We start from the raw sequence: 27518 nt of genomic DNA on the forward strand, positions 1-27518 counted from the left end.
TCTATTTTAATGACGGCAAATAGGCGCTCTTTAATATCTGTATTATTTAAGTAGCGAAAGTAGATAGATGCTTGATCTGTAGCTCCAATATCTTGAGTACTGTCAAACTAAAATAGTAAAAACAATGAATTTTTAATTAAAAATGAGAAATATGTTGATTTAAAATTGTCAAACTTGTATACTAAAATACTGATCAACCATTTCTTCACGAATATGTTTCCTCTTAGTTTCTAGTATACCTTCAATTACTTTATTAATAGTAGTTTTGGATACAAGTGTAACTAATGATTCTCTTTTGAATTTTTTTGCCATTGATCCACATTTAAGTTTCGTTTTTGCTTGGCAATATAGCATTGTTTAAATATTGTCTTAAAATTGCATCTCTTTCAGAAGTAAATTTCAAAAGTTCCAAAAAATTACCTCTATTAACATTATCCATCTTGTACAACCTTTCTGTGTCACCAGTTCCACGATAAGGTAAATTTTGCTTACCCAAAAATTTTATTATTTCAAATACTTGTTTTAATACATGAATTCTTTATTCGACTTGTTTTTCTTCATATTCATCACATTACAATTGATCAAATATTCAATACTATCATTACTTGAAGCTTTGACTTTTCAACAGCACAAATATATACTTTGCTAATTTCATGAGATTCTACAGATGTATAAATATTACTGAAATTTGTGTAGCCAGTAGAAAAATTGGTTGATGATGTAGAGAAAGCAATGCATTACAAGGCAATACAATTACTGCAATACAAGGCCCACTATTTTAACTAACTCATTATTTTTTTCACATTGTAATGTCAACCATTTTCGCAAAACTGTTATGTACATCATAGTATTTTTCATAATATTATTATTATTAACATTTATATGTATGTATTAATATGTGGGGATAAATGCGGACTATGTATTTGTCCATTTTATACGTACACGTCTGACCACCCGGCATCGAGTAGTCAGTCGTGTAACAGCAGTGTATTAATTCTTGTGAGTGTATAAATATATTAATAAACGACTCAATAAAACAGTGTGTTAGTATTTATATTAAGAGGACGCCACACCAAAAGTAAAACGTATACAACGACCGATAGAACGCGCTATTAGGTGTATTCAAGACAGGCGCGGATTCAGGATTTCAATATGGGGGGGGGGGGCGAATAGACAAAAATAGATATAATACACATGAAATATACTTTACAGTTTTACACATTTCATTAAACATTTTAAAATTTATAATTTTATAATAATATATTTTATTAAGAAGGTATTTATTATTATTATTTAGTATTTATTTTGTATAAAATTATATTTAAGTTAAAGAATACATTCTAAACGATGGGTTCCTTGATTGGCAAATCTTTCAATAATGTTGTCGACGTTTATTTCTATATCTGCATGAATATATAGTAATGCAAGCCCATTCAATCTATCTTCAACCATAGTGAACCTTAACCAAGTTTTAAGTCGTCGTAATGTGGAAAAACTTCTTTCAGCACTAGAAACACTGACAGGTAAGGTAGCATATATTTTTAAAAGAAGGTTAATAGCTGGATAGATGTCTTCATCGCATTTTATGAAAGAATCTAATGCGTTATTTGGTATATTAAAACCATTGTCATTTTCTCGAATCCATTAAGTTTTCCAAAGATTGAACTCTGATTTTATTAATTTTGAAACAAAATTTAAATTTTTATTAAAAAAAGAAATATATTTTTTTAATATATTTAAAATAGTATCTGAAAAATCAATTTCAGTATTTTTCAAAATATCTGAAGGAATAAATATGACTAAATTATGTACTTCTAGAGTACTATTACTGAATCGAGCTTTTAAATCTTCAGCCACATATTCTAGAATTGGAATATAAATCGACTGTTGATAATATACTTGCAGATCATTTGTATTACATTTGGCTCGATATGTCTGTCTTTTATTAATTCTAGGTAATTTTAAGTCATAATCAATTTTTACTGCTATATCCTGAGCTTCATGAAAAATGTCATTAAATTCTTTTTCGCAGTTTTGTCGTTTTTTATTTATCACACTAAGAGTATCAGCTAAAATATTCTGAGCAGTTTTCAAATCAATATTATTTTTTTGGTATAACCGACTAAGAGGTAAGGTACAGTGAAGAACGTCCGATAAACAAACAATAGTTATGATAAATTCCGTCACGAAGTGTTTTAAGTAATATCTTTGCTTTAGAAGAACTGAGTGTGTCTTTCCATAGCGAAATTATTTCTAATGTTTGTGATATTTTATGAAATGATTCACGAAACTGTAGAACACCTTCATGTCATTCTATCCAACGAGTTTCGCAAAGTTGTTTAAGTTGGTGTCCAAGAATATTTTTTAAAACAATATTACGCTTAGACGATGCAGTAAAAAAAGCAATAATTTCATTCATTGCATCTATCGAGTTTCTCACACTTTAGACATTCTATGATTTAGAAATAGAAAGATTAAGTGCATGATTATGGTATGGTGAATAGACAGCATTTTTAGCTTCTTTTTGAACTTCAACCACAGCCCCACGTTGTTCAGAGGTCATAACGATACATCCATCGGTTGAAATACCTACACAGTTATTCAAATCGAAAGAATGTTTTTTTAATACATTTAGTACTACTACCCCGATATATATTCCTGTAACAATGGGCTCAATAACTTCAGTATTATCTTCTCTGTCATTTTTATTTAATACTTCTTTCCTTAAGTCTATAAATTGTAAAAAGTCTTCACGAATTACGCCATTATAAATATATCGTAAAATAAGAGTAAGTTGCGATTCATGCGATATATCAGTCGTTTCACATCAAATATTATGCTATATATTTTAGATTCATTTACTCTTTTAACTATTATATTAATTACTTCTTCACCACAACATTTAATCAAACTGTTTTGTGTAGTTTTACTAATATACGTTGCCCTAGAAGACGAATTTTGTAGATGTTTTTCTAAATTTGTATCTCCAGCATGATTTCTATACTTAAGCAATTCTTTAAAGTTTCCTTGGTTATTAAAATCAAGTGGACCGTCATCTCGGTGACCCCTAAAAGAAATATTTTGATTACCAAGAAAAATTATCGTTTCAATAATTGGAATTAATTGGATACGGTTTTCTTTAACTAATTGCATACGGTGACTATCTATTATATTAGCGATATTACTTTGTGAATTTTTAAGAACATTAAGAAAATTTTTTGCTGTATTTATAGCATCTTTATGATAGTTATGATTTGCATGTGTATCTAATATACCATTTTTACCAAAAAGCTTAGAAAAATTGTTTAACGGTTTTACTATTTACTACCAATTGATTTAATGGTGTTTGTTTTTTGCAGCCACCTTTTGTCGCAAACAAAAAACAATATTTACAAAAATAACCCTTTAACTTGTCAGATAACACTAGCCATTCAAATTTGTTTAAATGTTTTTGACTTGCATATCTTTTATCAATTTTATTTTTATAGATTTTATTATGTTCCGAGTACGGGAACTCATAGTTATTTGGTGGTTTCCAATGATTTAAAAGTAATTGTTGTTTGGTGTTATCATCAATAGATTTTCCAATAAATTCGCCAACGTCATACGACATTATTTTAGAATTTGTGAGCTGATTTTCTATGTCTATTGTACAATTTGATGGAGTTTTTAATTCATCAGATATAAAAGGTTGGTTTCGGGAATCTAAGATATTATTTGTTTCTCCGGTTCTTAAATGGTCTTGAATTATTAGAACAGGAGGAACTATTGGTAATGAATCTGATGTTAATGACTTCTTAGGAAGTGGTGCAAAAAAACTATTAATTTTCTCAGTAGATAACCTTTTTCGATTGTTCTTATCGTCAGCCTGAAAGTGAAAATGTAAAATTTAAATAGTTATAAACTATTATATAAATTCAGTCACTACTTCTGAAAAAACGCATTAGAAACAGAGACGGATAAAATGGAGAGTTGTATAAATAAACAGTGTAAAACATTGATATTTATATTATTAAAATTTAGCGTATTTATTATTAAAAGAACAACTCGTTCACTATTGAATACAGACTATATGTAGGTACTTACCATTTCGAAGAAGCAATTTGACAGAACACGTGATCCACGAATAAATGATAAATACAAAATAATATAATACGAGTAGGTATACGACTATACGAATGAAAGAGTCGTATAATATGACATAGGTACGTAAATATAATATCATTGATTTTATGAAAAACAGATAAGATAATGTGTATTCCGCTGTTTTCCCAACATATTCTGTGACTATTAGTAATTTATTATTAGCAATTGAACGATTTCCGGCGATACAAAATCAGATACTAACAGAATAATAAGAATCATATAAAAATAAATAACATGTCTAAAATTTAAAATTGGCTAATTATTATTTATTTAGAAATTACGAGACAACGTAAACTTTTATCTTATCTAAAAAAAAATGTATACAAGTATTTTTTTGTTAGTGATAGAGTAATACAAATTGTACGTAATAATTTTAAAGAATTCATGGGGGGGCGATCAACCCCCCCCCCCGTGGATCCGCGCCTGATTCAAGAAGTGAAAGCATGCGAGCGCTTACGTCGACACGCCCATCGTATCATTCGTAGCCTACGTGCACTAGTTCGGGTGCGCAAATTATTATTTCATGAACCTTCATCAAGTACTGTGAAATATAAAATGCATATACGCGCATACGTGCATAGTACATCATATTCTGCCGCAATATTTTTAATGCCCGCGTATACCTAGCTAAAACGTATAGTTACTGATAGCCTAATTGTCTTCACCAATATGTAGATTATAAAATCTTTATTATAATATATTTTAAACCATGTTTAACACATTTTTACTTTTTGAGTTATAAATAAGACATTCCGAATGAAAAAAAAATAACTATTATCTGATGATTAAATACTTACAGAACATAACACATTTTTACATAAATTTATAAGAATATTTCACTTACGGTTTTCACAAACTCCTTATATAATTATATACTGAAGAACAAAAATAAAACATTACCGCCGTTAGTAGTTATAAAATTTTAAAAGTGTAAACTATACAAATTATAAATATTTTTGCTACCTTTTTCTTCTTCTTCTTCTTCTTCTTGTGTGTTACGGCCTTCAAGGGCTACGGCCCTGCAAACAAATTTGCCGCCATCTTTCTCTATCTTCTGTAGCTTCGCTCCATTGTGTATTTGGTTCTACTGCTTTAACATCCTTTTTGATACGATACTCCCATCGTAAACGCGGTCTTCCTAACGGTCTTTTTCCAGTCGGATTTTCTTTAATAACCGCCTTAATGAAAGAGCCCTCTTTCCTCCAGGCATGTCCAGCCCACATTTATCTTTTTCTATTAATTTCGGATATAATATCTGGTTTTGAAACAAGTTATTTAGTTCATAATTGTGGCGTATTCTCCATTCTCCAGTGTCAGAATCGATACATGGTCCATAGATTCTTCTTAGAATTTTTCGTTCAAACGCCGCAAGTCTTGTTTCCTTTACCTTTTTCAGTGTCCATGTCTCAGAGCCATAAAAAACTACTGATCTTATCAAAAAAGTCTAAGTGTCCACCTCCATCTTAAGGTCACTATCTTGTGTTATTATAGATCCTAGGTATTTAAAATGTGACATTCTCTTAAACTTATGGTGATCTATTTCCATAAACTGTCCTTGTCGGTATTCTCTTCTTCTTCTTCCAGTTATGACATACTCCGTTTTTTTGTCATTGATATTTAGACCACATTTGCCTACCATATTTATTAGTTTTCTACAATTCTGTTTTACAGTATCTAAATTATTTCCCAAAAGGGCTAAGTCATCGGCATATGGTAGTAAACCTATTGTCGTGTTACCCATGGCAACCCCGTCAATAGAATTTAATTCTCTGACAATTTTTTCAAGCACTAGATTAAAGAGGACGAGAGAAAGAGCGTCTCTTTGTCTTAAGCCCGTAGACACTTTAACTGTCTCTGATACTGCATTCGCAATTTTAATTTTTATCGAAGTGTTTTCAAGACTAGCCTTAATCAAGTTTACTAGTTTTATTGGGAAGTTAAATTCTTTTAATATGTTGATTAAGGTAGGTCTATGGATGAAATCATATGCTTTCTCAAATCGATAAATATAATGTATAACTTTTTGTTATATTCTCATGACTTTTGTGCAATTTGGCGATTATAGAAAATCTGATCCGTTGTAGACCTGTTAGGTCTAAAACCTTCCTCATATTTTTCCAGAACACCTTCTGATAAGGGTTTTATCCTATCAAGTATACAATACGCCAGAATCTTATAGGCAACATTTATTAGAGCTATACCTCTATAATTTTTACAATCTTGAGGGTCATTCTTCCCTCAGGGGGGTACTAAGCAATTAGTACTACGGGTTTGGCGAACCCGGGGCCTTGAGCTCTGGTCCTCCAGGTTGGGGGTTAGGTGCAGGGCTAACAACCCTGCCTTGTAAAAAACTTTGTGTTCAGGTACTTACAAATTTGCCTCGGATAAGTGGAAATAATGGAAAAACGACTAGAAACTGAAAAAATGCTTTACTTTTTGGTACATGGAACGTTCGCACTCTTTTTAAGACTGGAGCTGCACAGGGTGTTGTATCTGAAATTGAGAGATATAGACTTAAAGTGGTGGCTTTACAGGAAATTAGATGGAGTGATTCAGGATCAGTGGATATTCAAGACACGAAAGTTTTCTATGGGAAGTGTAACGACCAACGACAATTTGGTACAGGTTTCGCGGTACATAAGAGACTAATACCAACTATAAAGGACTTCAGAGATGTAAACCATAGAATATCAATCCTAACTCTGACGACACAGTGGTTTGATATTAGTTTCGTTAACTTACATGCACCTACAGAAGACAAACGACAGAGGAAAAGGACCTTTTTTATGAAGATGTTATGGCCACGCTAAACTCAATACCAAGGAGAAGAATTCAAATTGATCTTGGTGATATGAATGTGAAGATTGGGAAAGAGACCACATTCAGACCAGTTATAGGTAGCTTACATAATACAAGTAATGGCAACGGACTAAGACTAATTGACTTGTTAACTGAAAGAGGTCTATTAGTTAAAAGTACAATGTTCCCACATAAAATGATACATAAAGGTACTTGGAGCTTACCGGACGGAAAGTATATAAACCAAATTGATCATATACTAATAAATCTGAGATTCAGCAACTGTATTCAAGATGTTCGGACTGTAAGAGAGGCAGATAGTGACTCCGATCACTTTCTTGTTAAAGGAAAAATTAAAGTAAAACTTAAAAATCTCGCTCGATCTACTGGGACTATCTTGGATAGATATGATGTATCCAAGTTAGAGTTCGAAGAGAAGAGTTGGTGTCTTAAAAATGGACTAAATGAACAGATGAGAACCATTCATTTTGATAGTATAGGGTTAATTGACGAAAGATGGAAAAAAGTGAGAGACTCAATAAAGACAGTATCAGAATTAGTTTTGGGTAAACCGAAAAAAATAAAGAAGCCATGGTTCAATGAAATATGCGAGAAAGTACTAGTTTAAAGAAAGAGTCTAAGGACCATATGGCTTGGTGATCCTACAAATAAAGACAAAGAAGAACAGTATAAACGATACCAAAAAGAAGCACATAACACATTAAGAAGAGAAAAACGGTTGTACGCCTAAAAATTGTTAGAAGAAGCGGAACAAAATTTTAGAATAAATAATATATGACAACTATATCAGAAGATAAACACGACAAGAGGAGGATATAAGAAACGAGAGAGGTTTCTAAGAGAAGATGATGAGACGCTAGTGACTGAACAAGGGAAACTTCTGGAGAAATGGACTGGATATTTTGAGAAACTCCTTAACTGTGATGACCCAGTGAAAGAATTTCCAAGATTAAACATAACTACAAACGATAGCGTTTATCCAACACCTCCTAAACAAGAAATTGCTGTACAAATCAAAAGGCTAAAAAATCATAAATCCCCGGGAGAAGATGGTATTCAAGCAAAAATTCTGAAGAAGGCTGATGAAGAAGCGATATCTAGAATTCACGAAGTAATAGAACTGATTTGGGAAAATGAGAGACTCCCGGAAGATTGGAACACTTCGTTAATATATCCAATACATAAGAAGAATTTTTGCTACCGTTAAAAGTTATTAGGAAGCACGGTTTATTCATTTATGAACAACCTTCGTTATCTATAATTCCTATGACTATTTTAATTACTAATGCCCAAATAATTTAAATAATTTAAAAATTTTTGGATTCTAAAAATATTTTAAATTGATTATATTATATTGATAAAAAACAAGGATATACTTAAGTATATGTTTGATGTTAAAGTCATTTGAATAAATTTGATGAATAAAAATAATGCGTAAAATCTTACTAATTTTTTTGCGATTCGAACGTTTTATTAGACGCGTTTTATTCACCATTTTTTAATAAAAGAAAAGAAACTGATATAAATACAGACTAAGGGTAATTTCTTAAATTACTTTTTTCTCGAATATTATTAATATATTTTTCTATATAAATTTGTAGTTATCAAAGTTAGAAATTTTAGGACTTTAATCTGAGGCCCCTAAAAACAATTTTGATCTTGAGACCCTGGTTATCCCGCCTGATTATAACCGCCAGCCAGCGATTGGGTTCGAATCAGCGACTGTGCGTTTATTAGCCGTTAATATAGTCGTCTTCTACTACCCGACCACGATGACCACATTTTTAAACTGTTGTATACTAAATTCTATGAATCTGTAGTGTTATACATTTATCATCGATAAATAAAACAAATAAATATATATTAAGTGTATATACACCACGATATTTTGGTAGGTACTATCTCGAGAATAATATTTACAGCAACTGCAAAAAGAAACAGAAAGTCCACAAACAGCAACGAGTACAAAAGGTCGATAGGTGTTGGTTAATTTTACTATAACAATACCTTTAATTGTCAACAATTAAATTTAGAATGCAGTACTTAGAAAAATGGTCGTATTTATTGTAAATAACCCGCAGACCGAAACTTAATTGTGTACACATTTAAAACTATACCCATGCATTAATTCTCTTTAAGTCATATGGTTTTATTATTAATATCGCAATACAAAAATAAAATTACACACGTGTTTTATTTTTTTATTTTAAATGGTTTTAAAATCGTTCAACATCCATGAAAGTAGTATAATTAGGACAGTTCTGACACCATATCCTGCATATCCTGCATATCCTCCTTATCTTTCTGAACCACCACCGCCCGATCAAGCACGTGCACGACATACGTCACAGACTCCCCACCTCCAATACTACAGACGTCACTACATATCCCACCGGCAGTGACGCAGCGTTCCCAGAAATATTGCCGCCGCCGTCATCGTCACAGCATTTGTCGCCGACGACCCCACCGCTGCAGCGATCGTGTTCGTTTCTACCACCCCCACCGCCCCTGCTCTCACCGCTTCTTATTGCATACTATTGGCCGGCCGTGTTTTTGTTAATATCCGATATCAGTTGTGATAATATAAAATGTGATTACAATTAACGGCTAATGTTATCGTACAGGTGATAACACATTTGAAAACATAAAGAATATTATTGATAATATTTAAAATAAATGCAATATCTGGCTAAGAAGATGCTGGAATTGCTTAGAATGTTGTATCCACTTAGACTCTTACATCCATTATTAATATGTAATTAATTTAACGTATTTCAGTTCGTACATAAGTCTCTCGATATAATTCAGAATATGTATATCAAATTACGTGTAATTAGCCATATCTCTCTTCGTCAATATTTCCGATAAAAAAATGTAATTATTATTCAAAAGAATATGCCATTTAAATGTACTATTAAAAAACTATTAAAAAAATATTTAAAAGATATTAATTTTATTTTTGGTATTAAATAACGGGTATTGTATAAATATTAAACAACAAGATCTCGCAACAATTTTCAAAACAATCAAGAATTTTAGTTCGAAGGATTATTATGCATATCGGTTGATAATTAGATGCGAATAGGTCAACATTATTCTACGGTATAGTGAGCTTTGTCAACAATTTATAATCGACATGCATGTTAAAGATAGAGAGTGAACGATTACGATACTTGCGATTCAATCAAAAAAAGCTGCATGCAGAAGATTCTCAAAAAAATTGTTAGATATCGGTGTTGGGAAAGTTACTACAGATGAAACGGGATGCATACAATTATTGACCGATTTCTTCACAGTCACTGATTTGCAAGATGCTCTCATTGACCAGATATTTCTCAATGTACACAGACAATACACAAATTATGAGTGGCTGGATAAAAGAGCAATTTTAGCATCAAAAAATATGAACGTCAACGAATTGAATCTTAAGATACAACATTTGTTATTAATGTTAATTAATTAACATTGTTACGAATGAAGTAGTGTTGGAAGAGATTAACGAGAGAAGAACGCAATTTGATGGACGCAATAATAAAAAAATATATATAAAGGTAATTGCACATATCTGCTAAGATACAACAAGTTTATCGTCATAACGAAAGGGGAAATAATAGGTAAATAACTGAAGGAAGTCCGCGTAAATCCAGATTCGAAAAAATCTTCCGTCGGATGGGATCTACCTCGGCGTGTGGCAGACACGAATGGCCACAACTACAAGGTTTGGCCTTTAGTAGCTGATGATGAACACACCGTTAGTGTTTACCGATTTTTAGATTGAATAATCACCAGTAAAACGAAAAACGAGACACAAGACGACGGTACGAATGTCGCTTTGTCGAAATATTAACGTGTACGATGGCGAGTTGTATAGGCATTTCCCGGGTGCAATTGTATTTTGCAACACATTCTCATTATCGTTCAGCAACGGTTCGAGCAAGTCGGAAGACGTTACTGGATAAATTGGAAACCTAGTTGTTATTCTATCAACACCTAAAGCTCACGGTTCTTGAGAGAATCTCTGTTTCGTTTTCATGAATAAAATATTTACAAATATACGAATTATATTTATAATATGGCGTTTATAAACAATTATTATTATTATTATTATTAAACTAGCCGATTTACCCTGTTTCGTCTGGATTAGTTTTTAATTATTTTTGATTATCGTTTTTATTATAACCATACACGGGCCATCTAATGTGTCATGTATTATATTACATAATAGTGAAAAAACTATAACAAATATTCAACTTATTCGATAAACTTTCTAACAATTTTTCTTTCGTACAAACCTTGTCCAGAAAATTGCGAATACAACAACGACCACAAATCAGTTAAATCGATCAAGCCATTCACTAGTGATTCTTACATGAGATAATTTATTTTTATATATGAATACAGTTGTGCCATTTAGTATAGAACCTTGTATGTGTATAATTACGAAATACTGACAATGGAACGAATGAACGTTAAAACTATAATTGTTTTAAAAATGTTTGTTTAAATTGTAATAGTTCTATAAACATTTCATGAAATCATCAATCATGATGTAACAAATAAAGAAACCATTGCCATTGAAAATCAAAACAATATAAAGTAACATAATTTATGTAAAAATGAATATATTATGGTTGAAAAAAAAATAACATTGTATTATACAACATTCGTTAACATTTTAAAAAAATCAAAAACATAGTTATGCAAATTAATAATTATGGTGCATAATATAAAAATCGAAATGTACAAAAAAAAAAAATAAAAAAAATAGTTTTGAAATGTATCAACAGGTACAACAGCTTATAAAAATATAAAACTGTTTATAAGATATCCCTATAAAGGGATTAAAGGGTATTGTTTATAGGGTATCCCTAAGTTTTTTTTTGGCGAAAAGGCGTAAAATGAAATACTTTAGTAGACATTGCTTCCTTCGAATTGTCATCGTTTATAATTAAACTGCAATTGGTCCAGTTGCTCTTCGTTAAAATTTTAATAATACTAATTAACCTTGAGCTTGATTTTTTAATGCTTTACACAGCTTTTCAATTTCGACTTGCACTTGTAGCGTCGCGTTGGGTTTCTTGTACAACTCGAACAAACAGTTTATTATAGAAGTTGTCCATGGACTGTCAAAGTTTCCCCCCGAGCAAGATTCAAGTATGTTCGTCACCAACTGCACGACGAACAGCAGCTCTTCGCCACCTTTCTCGCACGCTTCGTTCAACAAGTGTTCCAAAGCAATATCGTCTTTCGATATCGGTTTATTTTGAGCCAAAGTGATCATGCCCAACCAGTGGCCCAGATTTTTGATCAGCAATTTATCCACCATACTTGGAATGCCTACATTTCTTCTCAACAGAACCTAAAGCCATAATATTTACATTTTCTGTCAGTACAATTACAACATAATTGAAGTAGTTTATTTAAGTGATTTGATTATTATTACGATATGCTGTCCAGAATATACATTGCGGAATAAAAATAGTAGATTAATTTTTATATATACTATATCGTAACGCGCTAAAAACCTAATGCCCCATCCACCAATAATAACTGTTTGCTTGTATTTTTCCAACACGATCAGTCAACGTTTAAATAGGATTGAAGAACAAACGTGTATTATCAAATTTTTACCTATTTGTTTTTATTCTAAAAAAATGCAACTCTTTAAAATCTACACAAATTTTTAGTGCCTCGAACAAATACAAAAATTCATAATATTCATATTATAGGGTATCTGTTTTTTTTATCCAAATTAATTGCAATTATATTTTATAAAGATAATTTTAATTGAGATTCTTTTTATCTTCGACTGAATAGATTGTTGGTGTAATATCTTTATCTAGAGAAAAATAAAATATTCCCAGTTCAAAACTGTTCATTTACCTTAATTGCATTAATGGTGTCCGACAATACCATCGAGTTCAGCGTTTTGCTATTCAAACAATCTAACATGCTTGAGTACAGAAAGTGAAAGTTGAACTCCTGTCGCACCCGTTTCAAGACAATGTACTTGGACAACCACGGCAAGTGTTCTTTGGCGATCAGACGCTTTATATCACTGCGCTGTAACAGAATCATAAAACACGGAAGGTTAATAAAATAAGCTGTTGATAGGATTGTTTCACCAACGCTGCAACGTCTGTTCGTAATACGAATTAATAGAAAAAATTAAAAGAAAAAAAATCAAAATGGAAATATCAATTGCATTGGCATAATCATTGTATTCGTATGGATTCTTACCTTGGTTTCGAGATTCGTTTTACACAGGCTGTTGATAACAAAACGAATTTCGCCCTGTACAGCTTTGGACGGTACGATTATCTCGTCATCGACAACCGTCGCGGTAAACGCCGGAGGTTCCGGTTTTGGCAACGCATCGGCCACCGTGGCGATCGCCGGATCAGGTTTTGGCGTTTGATCGTAGATAATCGCGTCCTGGGACCGCGATTCGCTTTCCTTCTCGCCGTTATCGGTTTCCGATATCGTTTGCTCGTCGGTGGCTCGTCGTCTAGTCGGCGGTGCAAGTCCGACCAAATCGTGCACCACGTCCTGCGCATAACATAGAAAAAATAGTTAGAAACAGTGGCGTAGTTACAATTTTTTTTGGGGGGAGGGGGTGTTTAAGAGTAAATTTATAATATTCTTAGTATATCTTAATCCGATGTTCTATATAATAATATTAAATTTAAAATAGTATTATTATTATGTCCCGTATTTATGAAAATTAATTTGTTACTTAATTTTTAATATATACTTAATCATAGTAAAATAAAAATATCATTTTACTATAATATGTAAATATTAATTAAATATCATTAAAAAAAAAAAATCTGGAGGCGTGTATACCCCTTACACCCCCGCACACCCCTAAACTACGCCATTTTCTAGAACCAATATCTAAATGGTGTTTCGAAATAAAACGTTTATGCGTTTTGTTAGTTTTTTATACAAATATCTTTGTTTCCAAACCATGTCTAACTTTGTCTAACCATCGGACATATACGAACTGTATTAAACAAAGCATTATATCAAGTAGCAGTGTTGGGGTTTGATTTAAAGAAAAAAGTAAATAATTAAATAATTTAAATCGGACAAATCCGAATGATGAATTGATTAATATAGTATAAAGTCTAATCAACGTCCACTATTCATCTATTTTTGATTTATTATATTGTTATTTAATTATTAAGATTTAATAAGTAATTAGTATTGTATTACATTATTTTTCAACATTTCAAACTTACCTCAATAATGTCCGGTAGAAAATTATCGACTTTATCAGTTTTTTCAAGCCGGACACACAGTTTCGAAAAATTTTTCAATTTCGTTTTAAACCGATCAAATGTCATATAACTGAAATTGAATGCATTAGCATTTTTCGTATTCTTCAGATCATATAATATGTAAGTAATGATTGTTTTCAATGTATTTTTATCACTAAAAAAAAAAAAACATTTTTGTAAGTTTTTATTTATATCGATAGAATTTGATTTTTAAGCTTATGCAAATGAAATAACTTATAAAAGGCTACTTACGATATAAATCCATGCTTTAGAAATCCGCCAACAAAATTAGCCATTTTGAAAATATTTTGATCTGAGTATGATGAGAATAAATGAAAATCTTTGATCAAACGTTTCATCATGCTACAGATAATTTCCTACGCGAATAAAAATACATTGAGTTAGAAAAAGGAATATCGTAACGACTTTATCTAATTTATTATGACAATTTTAACAGTATGATATCAGGCTGATTTAATTGTTGCATTCAATGGTGTTGTCATTATATTTTTCATGTAGCGTAAAAAAAGTATCATTCAATTTCCATAGGCGCAACTACAAAGGCGCAATAGGGTTTTTGCACCACTGAGTTCAATGTAGCACTCCTGTTTTTGTTTTCAGATCTATATAATCTATTACAGTTAAATACCATTGAGTTTAATTTTCAGCAATTTCAGCACCCCCAATATTTGAGATCTAAATGCACCCATGTTTACTTCTTTATTGTTGTAATTATTTCAATTTGTGGCTTAAAATTCTCATCAAATACAAATATAGCAAATGAACTATGTTATTTATATATCTATAGATATAAAAATCTTGTGTCCACTGTGTTGGTGACTATACTCCTCCAAAACGGCTTAACCGATTTTATTTACGTGTTCTGTGGGTTAAAATACCCCCCAATATTTCTAAAACAAATGATTGTTGCAATGCTATGGAAGCTTTGTCTACATGTAATCTCGAAATATATCCAAATATATTTAAATAATTAATCATTTTCGCCACACTCCCAGTTGCACAGAATTAAAGATTATTTTCGTTATTACAAAGGATAAAGATTTATTTACATAATACTATGATCAAATTATGTGCATTTTTTATATTACTAAGATTATATTATACTAATTATTATCAAGTCTTGGTAAACAATTTAGTATCATAATTATTATAAAATATAATTAATTTATAATTGTTCTGTGTAGAAAACACTTAATAGGTCAGCCATGCTTTCAATAAATCAAAAAGTTCATATTTAAAGTAATCAAGTATTGGACTAATTGGCATTAAAAAAGTTGTGTTCCTTTAACACTGTAAAATTAACTAATAAATCTATGCAAAATTTAATCAATTTATTTACAAAATTACCAGCTGATCTGAGATTAGTTAATGTTTTATTCATTTTTAATTTTCATATTTTATTCCGGAAATAATTCTAATCACAAATTTAAATAGTAATAGTAATCCTATGTTTTTTTTTACAAAAACATTATTTATAAGGTGTTTTTATATCATTGAGTTATTAATATAAATTCATATATAGGTAAACTATAGAAGTATAACCGTTACTACTTACTAATGATAATTACTATAGTTTATATTTTTAGTTCTAATATCAGAGGCTAAAATATATACTTTTTTGGTATGCACACTTAAGGATTTTGCCATACTCCCCTTTCAAACGTTAACAGTAATAAGTAGGGAAAGGATTTATATGTAAATGCATATTTTTATTAAAACGAGATATTTAAGATTCGATAAGAAATGTTTATGATTTAAATCATTCCTATTAAAATGATGATACTTTTATTTTACATATTTTTACATATTTTGGTATAATTACATATTTTTACATATTTCACTAATTTTTAAACATTTTTAAACATATTTTTGTCATTACATCATTCATACGTCTTCTTCGAACGAAAATACAAGAAACTATTTCAAAATTAGATCCAGAAACTTCTATCGCTATTGGAAAAGCTCAAAATATTATGCTAAATGAAACATTGAAAATAATTTAATTTTAATTAAAAATAATTTAACAAAATTATTAATAAACAATATGTCCCCAAATGATAGTATGCAAATTGTTGAATCAGCGATTAAAACTCGTAAGCGGACCAATAGATGTTGTAAAAAAGAAAATTCATGCTGTTACAGAAAAAAATTCCAGGCAATATTGATTTTATAACAATCAATGACATAATGAGTGGCAGACACCCTTCTAAAAATTTGGAATTATCGCCTTCTGATAGTACGCACTTGAAATATGCTTTTAATACATAGGTTGATATGAAACGATAATTTAGCCGTTTTAAAAATATTTTGATACCTAATAGGCGACATTTAACGTTTGATAATTTAAAAGATATTGTAATAATTCAATGCAACAAATCATTTTGATAATTTAATAATAATAATAATTTTCTTCCCCCACATATTTTGATGTTTTTAGCATATATTTTATAAATTATACTTACATATATATGTAAATATTTCTGTATTTTTATTAGATATAAATCCGTTCCCTAATACTAAGTAACACAGTTAAAATAGTTGGTATTTTATAATTTGCTGATGATACATCTTGGAATTTCAAAAATATATAAAATAAATTAATAATAAATGTCAAATTAAAATTAAATACCATAATATAAAGAATAGAATCACAACACACTTTTTTAATTATACACTACACACTTTATATTTTGTATTACACAAAGTGTGTCGTACTACACACAATTTTAGTCCCTGTAATAGGTAGTTAATTATTAATTATAAAAATTTTCAACAAATGTATATCAATATTTTAGGCAATTATTGTGGGGGAGCAAAGTTGACTATATAACTTTGTGATTAACCTATGATAATATTTTTGGGGAAAAAAGTATTGTATAGACGCCCCTTTCCCCCAAACAAAATGTAAAATATCCCACTGTAGTTATAAATATTCTTATACGTAATATTAAATAATAACAAATTCTTACATTTCAAAAACTGAAAAGATTTTTAAAGGATTTTCTTACACATAAATATGAAAGTACTAGTTTATATCTGAAAAACCAGAAAACATCAATCCATAATCCATAATAATGTTGTTAATCGGTGGTATCCGATAAGGAAGACCGAAACACTTTACATTACGTCAATCGCCGAGTGTGGTTGTGACTAGTGGGAGAAAATGGCAAAATGTTATTACCCACATTCACGTAGTACACCATATACATATCTTTATACTGCATATATAGGGTCTTCTATTTTTATTACTCAGATACTCTACAGTCTACATACAGTGGTGGCGGTAAACAATGATCCATAACAAAATGTAATCACAGAAATTGAATAGATATTAATATCACCTATTTTAATAACTAAATAACCATACAACAAATTCTTGATAATATACCATTTATATGATATAAGTATAAATTATATTTTATTATAATGTCATAGGTATCATATTATATTATCGTTAATCGAAGTAATATAAATTATTTATAATACATCAATACTATACCACTACAGCTATAGCTATAGATATTATATATTACGACATATGCTTTAATCATATCTGTAATGATATTGTGGATATTTAATAGATGATCAACATATCCATGGTAAATTTAGTCCAGAAGTTATCTTGTATGGATATCTATACGATATCTATACGAAGTAACATATGGACTAGATGTAATATGGATTTGATGGTCATCCATTAAATAACCACTGGACAGCATGTGCTGTGTGGGTTCACATTTGTCGACGGTGAAATCTTGTAGTTTGTAGGAAAAACCTAGATTTGTTGTAATTGGGTTTCAAACAGATTGGAAAAATAATCTACTCAATCATTCTGGGCATTTCGATCAATTAATCAATTAAGGATTAATTTAACGTTGTTTAATTTAATTACCTAAGAAATGGCTAAAGAAAGTCTTTTAGTTAATGGAGAACTTGAACAACATAATGTTGTCCCCATTGTTGGCGATGGTGCCTGTTTATTCCGAGCTCTTTCTTTTTTAATACACGGAACACAAGACAATGCGATGGAGGTGCGATCACTAATTGTTGGACATGTGATGAATGACTGGACCAAGTTTTCATTTATGTCTCACAATAGAAATGGTGATATTTACTCAACGGCCAATGAATATTATGCTGATATGATAAAAAATGAAACTTATGGTGGGCTTTGTGAGTTTATAGCAGCGGGATGTATATTTCCATTTAATTTTAAAGTTTATCGAAATGGTATCTTATACACGGAGTCCGGATCTAATGATTGTCCAGTAAAGCTTTTACGATTTGGACAAGATTTGCCCAATGGACATCTTGATGCTTATCTTCTTACTGCGACAGAAAACAATACTCAGAGTCGTATAGAAAAACTGGTCGATGAACGCGAACATTCACCTATTGCATCTTCAGTACACAGTAACATTTCTGCAAACATTTCACTATCCTAATCAAGTGAAACAGATCAATCTATTTCGTCCTGTCGAAAACGAAGGGCTAGATTTAAAAGGTTAATGGGTGGTGTAACGGTTTTACTGGCTGGAGACTTTAGGCAGACTCTACCAGTAGTACCAAAAGGGACCAGAACTGATGAAGTCAATTCATGTCTTAAAAGATCTACTTTATGGCCTAAGATTAATATACTCAAACTTTCAAAAAATATGAGGGTACACTTGGGAGAGGAAAAGTTTGCTGGTGGATTTTCAGATCTTTTACTTGAAATTGGCAATGGTGATTATCCATCGTTTGATGAAATGATAACTATCCCAGAAAATTGGTGTACAGTTGTAACTACGGTTCAGGATTTAATATCAAAAATTTATCCAGATATTGCTCATATTCACGATAAGCCTATGGAATGGTTGTGTGAACGTGCTATACTCACTCCAAAAAATGACCAAGCGGCGGCTATCAATGATACACTGCTGATGTCTTTTGAAGGGGAAGAAAAAGTATATACTTCTATAGATACAGTGGTCAACATGGACGATGCAACTAATTATCCGGTTGAATTTTTAAATTCACTGAAACCACCGGGCATGCCATATCATAGACTTATTCTGCGTGTGGGCACACCTATTATGTTGTTGCGAAATTTGAAACCGCCTAAACTGTGCAATGGGACCAGGCTTTAAGTCAAAGCTTTACATCGCAATATAGTAGAAGCCACAATTTTAACAGGTGTGCAAAAGGGGAAACTGTGTTTGTACCACGAATCCTTTTAATTTAGAATGATCATCCGTTCGAATTTAAACGATTACAGTTTCCCCTGAAAGTCTGTTTTGCAATGACTATAAACAAGTCTCAAGGCTCCTCGCTGGGACGAGATAAAAGAGCTCTTACTTCCCGGTCAAAGATCATATGATCGACATGATATAATTGCAAGAGTGTTTCGGTAAAAAGTTAAAAAGACCATGAACTTATTGACAAAAGGTAAAATATTCGGAGAAGTGAGATGCTATATGTATTCAACAGAATACCAAACCGTAGAGAGGTTCAGGTAGTTGTAAGCTATAACTTATAGAATAGGTTATGATAATAACTAAATTAATATGTATAAAATATTATTTCAAAAATCTTAATTAATTTAAATTTTAATAGATTTAACAAAATTTAATCTTGGCAGGTTACATACATTTATATACTTAAACCCGGCAACGACGGGTAATTCAGCTAGTTTAAACAATAAATGCATTTATTTTATTTTATATCGTTCAAAAAAAAAAAAAAAAAAAACAATCATAAAAATAATTTACGATTCACTTTGTATGTTGCTTGTACTGCATAAGTCGGTATTGAAGGTCTGTTGAAATACAGCGGGCTATCGTTTTCATCAACAATCTACAATAACATTGTATAGGTAAATAAAAATATTGTACAGTATAATTATTTTATTATAATTTACCTGAGAGTTAATTGGAGACGATGGCATATTCGTGTTTTCACACATAGTAGGGGATAACGGCGAACATTGAAATAATGAAAACAGCTCTGTATTGTTTCGTCCTAAATATCATATTCGTATTAATTATATACAATTATTTTACCTCAGATACGGCTTCTTCTTTGATTACATACTCTTCCGCTAGCTGTCTTGTGGCCAGTAGTTTCAGTTGACTGATGAATCTTATTGGACTGTTTAATTCATAGCTTGATAACAATGCATCGTTGAGATTTTGTATTGTTTTTTTCCATTTCTTCGATATTTTTTCCACGTTTGAAATCCAATTTCAAGTAATCCGATATTTGATTGAATTGTTGAAGTATCATAGGGTGAACAAATGTATTTTTTCCAACATAGGTTTCAAAAACAGCCCATTCCATGTACTGCAGAGCTATGAGATCCACACGATTAAGCATTTTGCGACAACCATCTTCAACTTTTGATTCGATGACCAAATTATTTTCTCCGCGATAAATAATTTTTGATAATTTATTTACTTCGTCCATGAAGAGTAAAAGATTTTTATTTCCATCCGGTGTGTCCAATATCATTGATAAAATATTACCCATAAAAGAGTAGATTCGTTTTAAAAAGCAATGTGTTATTGAAATATGGCGAGAAGATGTTATGATTCGAATTATAAGTTTGAAATTATCGCTCGGATCGAATCCAATGTTTAAGAATTTACGACTGACAAAGTCAATTACAAACATACTTGAATCAATTAGTTCGTTAGGTGTCATGGGTGCAACGTACATGTAATTTGATTTCTTGAATATAGCAGCATTACTCTGTAATGATCCGGCCATTGCAAATAAAAAAAAAAAAACAAATTAACAACTTGAAAATTAACACTAAGAAAGCAACGCATCGACTGATATTGGTATAGACCCCAATAGTAAGTCGATGACTTCAGATTCGGTTATTGTGGAGAGGGAAAGGCCTTTTTAATAATTACAAAATCAACAATATTAAATTTTTCTCGGAAATATAACGTGTGTGAGAACTTGAAGTTTTTTTCTCAGAAATATTGTCAGGTAAAGACATGATATTTCGTGTAATTTGATATAAATATTGCATCTTGTTCACAGGCAAATGGCATATTCTTTTGAATAATAATCACATTTTTTTTATCGGAAATATTGACGAAGAGAGATATATGGCTAATTACACGTAATTTGATATACATATTCTGAATTATATCGAGATACCTATGTACGAACTGAAATACGTTAAATTAATTACATATTACTAATATATGTAAGAGTCTAAGTGGATACAACATTCTAAGCATCTCCAGTTCGATTCTTAGCCAGATATTGCGTTTATTTTAAATATTATCAATAATATGTTTTCAAATGTATTATCACCTGTATGATAATATTAACGGGTACTTGATATCACAACTGGTATCGGTTATTATCAAAAACCGAATATTCCTTATGTTTTCATATGTGTTATCACCTGTACGATAACATTAGCCGTTAATTGTAATCACATTTTATATTATCACAACTGATATCGGATATTAACAAAAACACGGCCGGCCAATAGTATGCAATAAGAAGTGGTGGGAGAAGGGGGGGTGGTAGAAACGAACACGATCGCTGCAGCGGTGGGGTCGTCGGCGACAAATGCTGTGACGATGACGGCGGCGGCAATATTTCTGGGAACGCTGCGTCACTGCCGGTGGGATATGTAGTGACGTCTGTAGTATTGGAGGTGGGGAGTCTGTGACGTGTGTCGTGCACGTGCTTGATCGGGCGGTGGTGGTTCAGAAAGATAAGGAGGATATGCAGGATATGCAGGATATGGTGTCAGAACTGTCCTAATTATACTACTTTCATGGATGTTGAACGATTTTAAAACCATTTAAAATAAAAAAATAAATCACGGACCCGGACGTTTTGACTTTGGCCGTTTTGGCGTGAGACAATTGTAGGCGTATAATTATAAATAAATGAATAAATCATAATAATTATTATTAAATGCATATTTATATTAAATTTAATACATCAGATTTAATAATTAATGACAACTTATATTTTGAGCTATGTCCCTTAAAAAATTAATTATGGTTCTATTTTTATAATCGTTGACGATGGTAAAAATTATTTTTTGACATTAATACATTTTTTTTTTTTTTTTTGAGGATTTACCAGTTTCTAATTTATGAAAAAATCTTTTCGTCTTTTCTTAGGTTACAAATAAATGCTTATATAGTTTGATGTTGTATACTCATTTGCAAATTTAAACGCCTATTAGCTGCTTCAACATAGTTGTTAGTTCTGTCTTCATTATTTGGAACAAGATCATGAACGTTCCATAAAGTCGGTGGAAACCGTGGAGGTCACCGCCGAATTCTAATTACTCTACCAGAAAAATATTATGAGATAGGTTAGCCTTATAGGGTATATTATGGAGAATTTGACTCTTGGGGCATCCACTTAAAACTTTTCTTACAGATGATTCGACTGATCCAGCGAACTATTTGTGGGGAGGATCCCGTTAACAGCGTGTTCTTCTAATGCCTTATACATTTTTCCAGCCAAACACCGACGGGACACCTTGTCAACCTGAAAACAACGAGCAAAATGATGTGACATAAATATCTCGCAAACAATTTTTGTTATTAATCAAAACGATAAGAATGATGTAATGAATAAAATAATAAAAAAAAACTTCAATGACGGTGTTTTTTCGAACCGTTTCAAATCTCGATCTGATTATGTGCAATGCGCGTCACCCGACTTAATCAACACGTTGAAGGTCTTCTTTACGGTGTGGGACATTTTGAATCAGTCCAACATGAACAGTCTGCCAATAAATCTGCACGGAACAATGAACACGCGGTGCAGTCGGAGAAGTCTGAAAAAAAAGTCGAGCCTCGACCACACGACGGCCGTATTACCTGCACGTTTCCAGCGTACGGACGCAGAAAGTTTTGCTTGCGAAGCCGTTGTCGTCGAATATGAAGTTTCCATCATAATTATAAGTAGGTACAACTATGTATTTTAAACGATCAAGGTTGTATGATTATTTTTCTACGAAAATCTCACATTACATAATAATTGTGTCCTTCCCATTTTCCATCTAGATTATCCCTTTTAATTATGATTCGATCACCGGTTGCCTACATCCGAATCCAGTGTTCTAAACTCTCGATTCTCTCATCTGTTTTGTTTTTTAGAAAAGCCACTTAATTTTTTTCGCCCGAGATCCTTACTTTAATGAAACGATTATGTGTGGACGTACCGAACGCGGCAATAGGCTGCGTTGGTTCTATTGGCGGTGACACGGTTGCACAGGTGTGGTTGGTTCTGGAAAAGCGACCAATTGTTGTTCGTCCACCATTATTGACGTGACAACTGGGGTGACGACAGCCGACTGTTTCATTGTTTTGACATTAATATGGTTATTGATGCATATTTAAAATTGGTTAGTATACATGATAAATAATTTAGAACAGACATATCGTTGAAATTAATATTTTCACCTTGAAGTATTTTTGACGCTATGATGTCCGACGACGGCATGACAACTGTGAATTCGTCTTGTTCATGAATACGGAAAAATGGATATGTCCATTTGGACTTGGGCGTTTTTACGTGGAATTTTGGACGTATATGATGAATGGGTGAAAAAAAATGTATATATAATATCAAACAAGTATTTGATAATATAATAATAAGTTTATAATATTATATTATCAAAATATAATACGTATTTGAAATATATTTGAAATACAGAAAAAGTATTTAAATACTAATATTTAAATAATTAACAAGTATGGTTAGGGGTCACTTGTATTTCTATTGACGTCGACATTTTTTTTGAATATTTTAGGATGGTGATATATCGAACTATTTCTTTCGAATTTTATTTCTTATCGAACTTTCTTTCGATATATCGAACATTTTCTTTTTGTTGAAAAAAATGATTTTAGTTCGATATATTTCATTACTAATGTATTTAAAAAACAAAATAGTCATGTTTATACAATTACATTTTATTCAATTAAAATTTAAACATATCTTATTTGTTGTAGATTAAACTTACAATAATGATATTTTTTTTATACTTCTATTAATTACGGGTAAATGCAATGTATTTGGAATGGATATAGAGTTACTACGTACATAAAAAAAAAACTTGTCGATTTCATGATCGATGAAAATACTTACCTAGTTATCCAATCGAAACTATTTTTCAACTAGTGAAATATTATTTCATGGGTTTTTTTTTTACATTTCAACGGAAAAAAGTGTGAAAATTAATAAGATTAAAAATATATTAATGTACAAAAGCTCCAATATAATTGTTCAGTGTTGTGACTGACGTGTGGAAATAATGTTCAGATCGAGTGTGGTGATCAAACGTGAGCGGTGATCTTTCTCGAGAGATGTGTTGGATTAAAAACGAATTAGTGTACCTATACATTTATCTATTAATAATCTTATAATTCTTGAAACTATTTCGAATTGTAATGGATATTTTATTGGGATGATAGCTTTCCGTAGTTGGAGGGTTTCAGTTTTCAACTTACCTCCTCTTCAACGACACACCTTGCAATTGTTACGATCATTCGCAGATGTTTCCACGCGTACATCTATATATTATTATGATTATAATTAAACTGGGTACCTGCGTATACATAATGCGTGGGAATCGTATACATATCGCGCATGTATAATCAATTAATTTCTCATCTATAAGTTGTTCGGTGCTGTAGTTGCGAACAATTTTTCTCAATAGTTCGGCACCTGCGTTATTTGCCGCTTACGGACCGCGTGTGCGTAGGTCAGCGGGCGATTATCATAATATTTATAAGACAGTTCTGAATACACGAGTAAACGAATTTTAAGTATTATACTTTACGCGTTTCACGATAACTCTTCATTCAAAAAATGCAACGGAATTTTGTTAAAACAACACTACCAAATAATCACATAATACGATACGCGTATTACATATTAGTTAAATTACTCAGTATCGCACGGAACAGTTTTGGTCGGGATATAGTTTTTAATGGATTATTACCTTACATTACTTAAAGCTTATTTTGATGTAACTGTTGGTTAAAAAACAAATTAAACGAAATTTCAAATGAATCGGTATGGTAGTTGTAATAACACACATGGTATATAAAATACACAGAAGTCAGATAATTTTTAGTATTTAAAACTTGTTTAAGAACCAATATTATAACCTAGTTTCGTATAATATTTATGTATCTGGTTTATGGCCACATACAATATACAATTATGTAGATGTAACATGTAATTATTAATTATAATAATGTATTGTTTCATTTTTTAATAAATTAATTTGTATAATATTATTTTATAATTAGCGATAAAAATAGTAAAATAACACTAGTTATAGTTTTACTTTAATTATAATAGTATAATTTATATATAATAATAATGGTAGGAATTTATAATAACAATATTTGAAATGGCACAATATTTTTAAATTCTTCAGAAAGTAACTTCAAAAGTTTTAACATAGACTGTTAATTCCTGTTCGACATAATATGTTATTCAATTATAACTTGAGTAATCATATTTTATAGTTCATCTTAACTTCATTTTCACGTGAATTATTTTCTAAGACGCTCTTTTGGAAGAGCAACTTGTCATAGAAATGACTGAAAATGTTATGGATGTGCCTAGGAATTTCCGGCACACCCCAAAGAACCATCTGGGCGTATTACGCACTACGTGGCCTTTCTTATTTATTGACCCACTATTTATATATGTGTAATATTAACTTAGTTGGTCCGTGATCACTTACCGATTCGATAGTTAATATAAGTCTCTATATATTAAATATATATTTATTTATATGTTATAGATATATTTGATTTGCATTCCGACATCAAATGCAGTCAGATATTTCGTCTGTCGATAGCTCTAGCCAAGTTTTTGGAAGTAACGGAGTAGAAATAGTGACTGATGACGAACAAGCAGAATAATAGCGAAATGGAAGTCGAGGATCAATTGATTCCTGTAATAGAGATCTTGAAATGGACGAAGGATAATTCATAGTCGATGATTAATTTGAAAATATCGAGGAAGGACTAGTGATTCTCTAGTCTGAATTTGAATTTGATAGTCCTCGATATAGGATGACCTCGATATCCAAGCCCAAATTATATCGTCACCGAGGAGTTCTAATGAAGACCAAACCAACGAATTTGACAAATTATTTAAGAATGGAAGGGGAGATGGAATGAACAACTATTTTACCGACGCGGCACTTAAAATAAAAATATTTAAAAATGGCTTCTCAGTGATTCTCGATGATCAGGAATTCAAATTTATCTATAGATATATTCCTCTATTTTCCTATATAACGTATACGTTTATGACGCTGGAAATTGAAATTTCATTGAAATCATGTTCAGCAGCAAGTTCTGTTTGCCTATGAGGGGCACCCTTGGATGACTTGGACGTAGTCGTCATTGCCGGAGATGATGATTAAATGCTGTTTAACGGAGAAATTCTGTCATTGATACCAATCAAACACGCATCGATGTTCTCCATTACATTCCGGTGGCACAATAATGTCTAACTTTTAACGAACGCGCATTCCTGGTGAATTATAATCAACCAGAATAGCGGTAATAGTCTTTATTTTTCGGTGGAATATTGTCAACATACTGGTGCATTCCACGATAAATGGTGTGAACTTTGTTGTTAAAAGCTAACTAATGTCAAAAGAATTTGAAAAAAAACACTATTTTAACAGAAATTTTTTTCGATAAAAATTGTATGGTTCCATAAATGTCTATAAAATAATTCGTTACGTAGAGAGTTTCGATAAATAAAGGTTCGACAGTAATTTTGTACCAACCCCGCCACTTTCTTAAAGATACCTCTTACCAAGGGCGTACCCAAGGGGGGTTTCGGATCCTGACCCCCCCATTGAAATTTCTATATACTCAACGATTTAATAGTAAATAGTATAATAATAGTATATAGTGTATTTTAATTTCCCATTATCTTCATTAAACATTTATAGACTATATAGTATACCTATCATGTATAAACTATAGTATATTAACAGTAATTTGTTGGTATTTAGTTAAACTATAATTATAATTAGATAACAGATAAAATAAAAATGTTGGACCCCCCCTCCATAGAAAATTCCCGGATACGCTCTTGCCTCCTACCCTATCTGTGAAATATTTTAAGGTTACATATTATAAGGTTTTGTGTTGATAAATGTGTATTCCAGTAAATTTTAAAACAATTAGTATTAACAAAATGTTGAAGTACCTTAAAAATAAATAATATCGAATT

General features: G+C 31.2%; 4 protein-coding genes across 6 annotated transcripts; 2 read left to right on the forward strand and 2 right to left on the reverse strand.

Annotated features, from left to right (window-relative positions):
• Positions 1 to 4344, reverse strand: LOC112687787. 2 transcript variants are annotated; one of them, XR_003149008.1, is made up of 2 exons: positions 4087 to 4344; positions 1 to 107 (listed from the first exon to the last, which is right to left on the reverse strand). XR_003149008.1 is itself a non-coding variant. In XM_025560722.1 (2 exons), the coding sequence occupies exons 1-2, from the start codon at positions 4087 to 4089 to the stop codon at positions 3293 to 3295; spliced, it is 579 nt and encodes a 192-aa protein (XP_025416507.1). In that variant the 5' UTR covers positions 4090 to 4344; the 3' UTR covers positions 1810 to 3292. The 2 variants fall into 2 exon arrangements, 1 of the variants encoding a protein (XP_025416507.1); XM_025560722.1 differs by lacking the exon at positions 1 to 107 and adding an exon at positions 1810 to 3868.
• On the forward strand, positions 1296 to 27167 carry LOC112687789. Its single transcript, XM_025560723.1, has 3 exons — positions 1296 to 1523; positions 22757 to 23203; positions 26065 to 27167. The coding sequence occupies exons 2-3, from the start codon at positions 22867 to 22869 to the stop codon at positions 26151 to 26153; spliced, it is 426 nt and encodes a 141-aa protein (XP_025416508.1). The 5' UTR covers positions 1296 to 1523; positions 22757 to 22866; the 3' UTR covers positions 26154 to 27167.
• On the forward strand, positions 18779 to 19399 carry LOC112687811. Its single transcript, XM_025560765.1, has one exon. It carries the CDS (start codon positions 18779 to 18781, stop codon positions 19397 to 19399), a length of 621 nt encoding a protein of 206 aa, XP_025416550.1.
• Positions 20023 to 21061, reverse strand: LOC112687786. 2 transcript variants are annotated; one of them, XM_025560720.1, is made up of 3 exons: positions 20343 to 21061; positions 20170 to 20270; positions 20023 to 20105 (listed from the first exon to the last, which is right to left on the reverse strand). In XM_025560720.1, the coding sequence occupies exon 1, from the start codon at positions 21015 to 21017 to the stop codon at positions 20409 to 20411; it is 609 nt and encodes a 202-aa protein (XP_025416505.1). In that variant the 5' UTR covers positions 21018 to 21061; the 3' UTR covers positions 20023 to 20105; positions 20170 to 20270; positions 20343 to 20408. The 2 variants fall into 2 exon arrangements, with proteins under 2 accessions (XP_025416505.1, XP_025416506.1); XM_025560721.1 differs by lacking the exon at positions 20170 to 20270 and having other exon boundaries at positions 20062 to 20105; positions 20312 to 21061.
• Positions 27168 to 27518: the final 351 nt, after the last annotated feature.

The sequence above is a fragment of the Sipha flava genome, unplaced genomic scaffold, assembly GCF_003268045.1.
Source record: "Sipha flava isolate LNK unplaced genomic scaffold, YSA_version1 361_pilon_pilon, whole genome shotgun sequence".
Classification (NCBI taxonomy): Eukaryota; Metazoa; Arthropoda; class Insecta; order Hemiptera; family Aphididae; genus Sipha; species Sipha flava.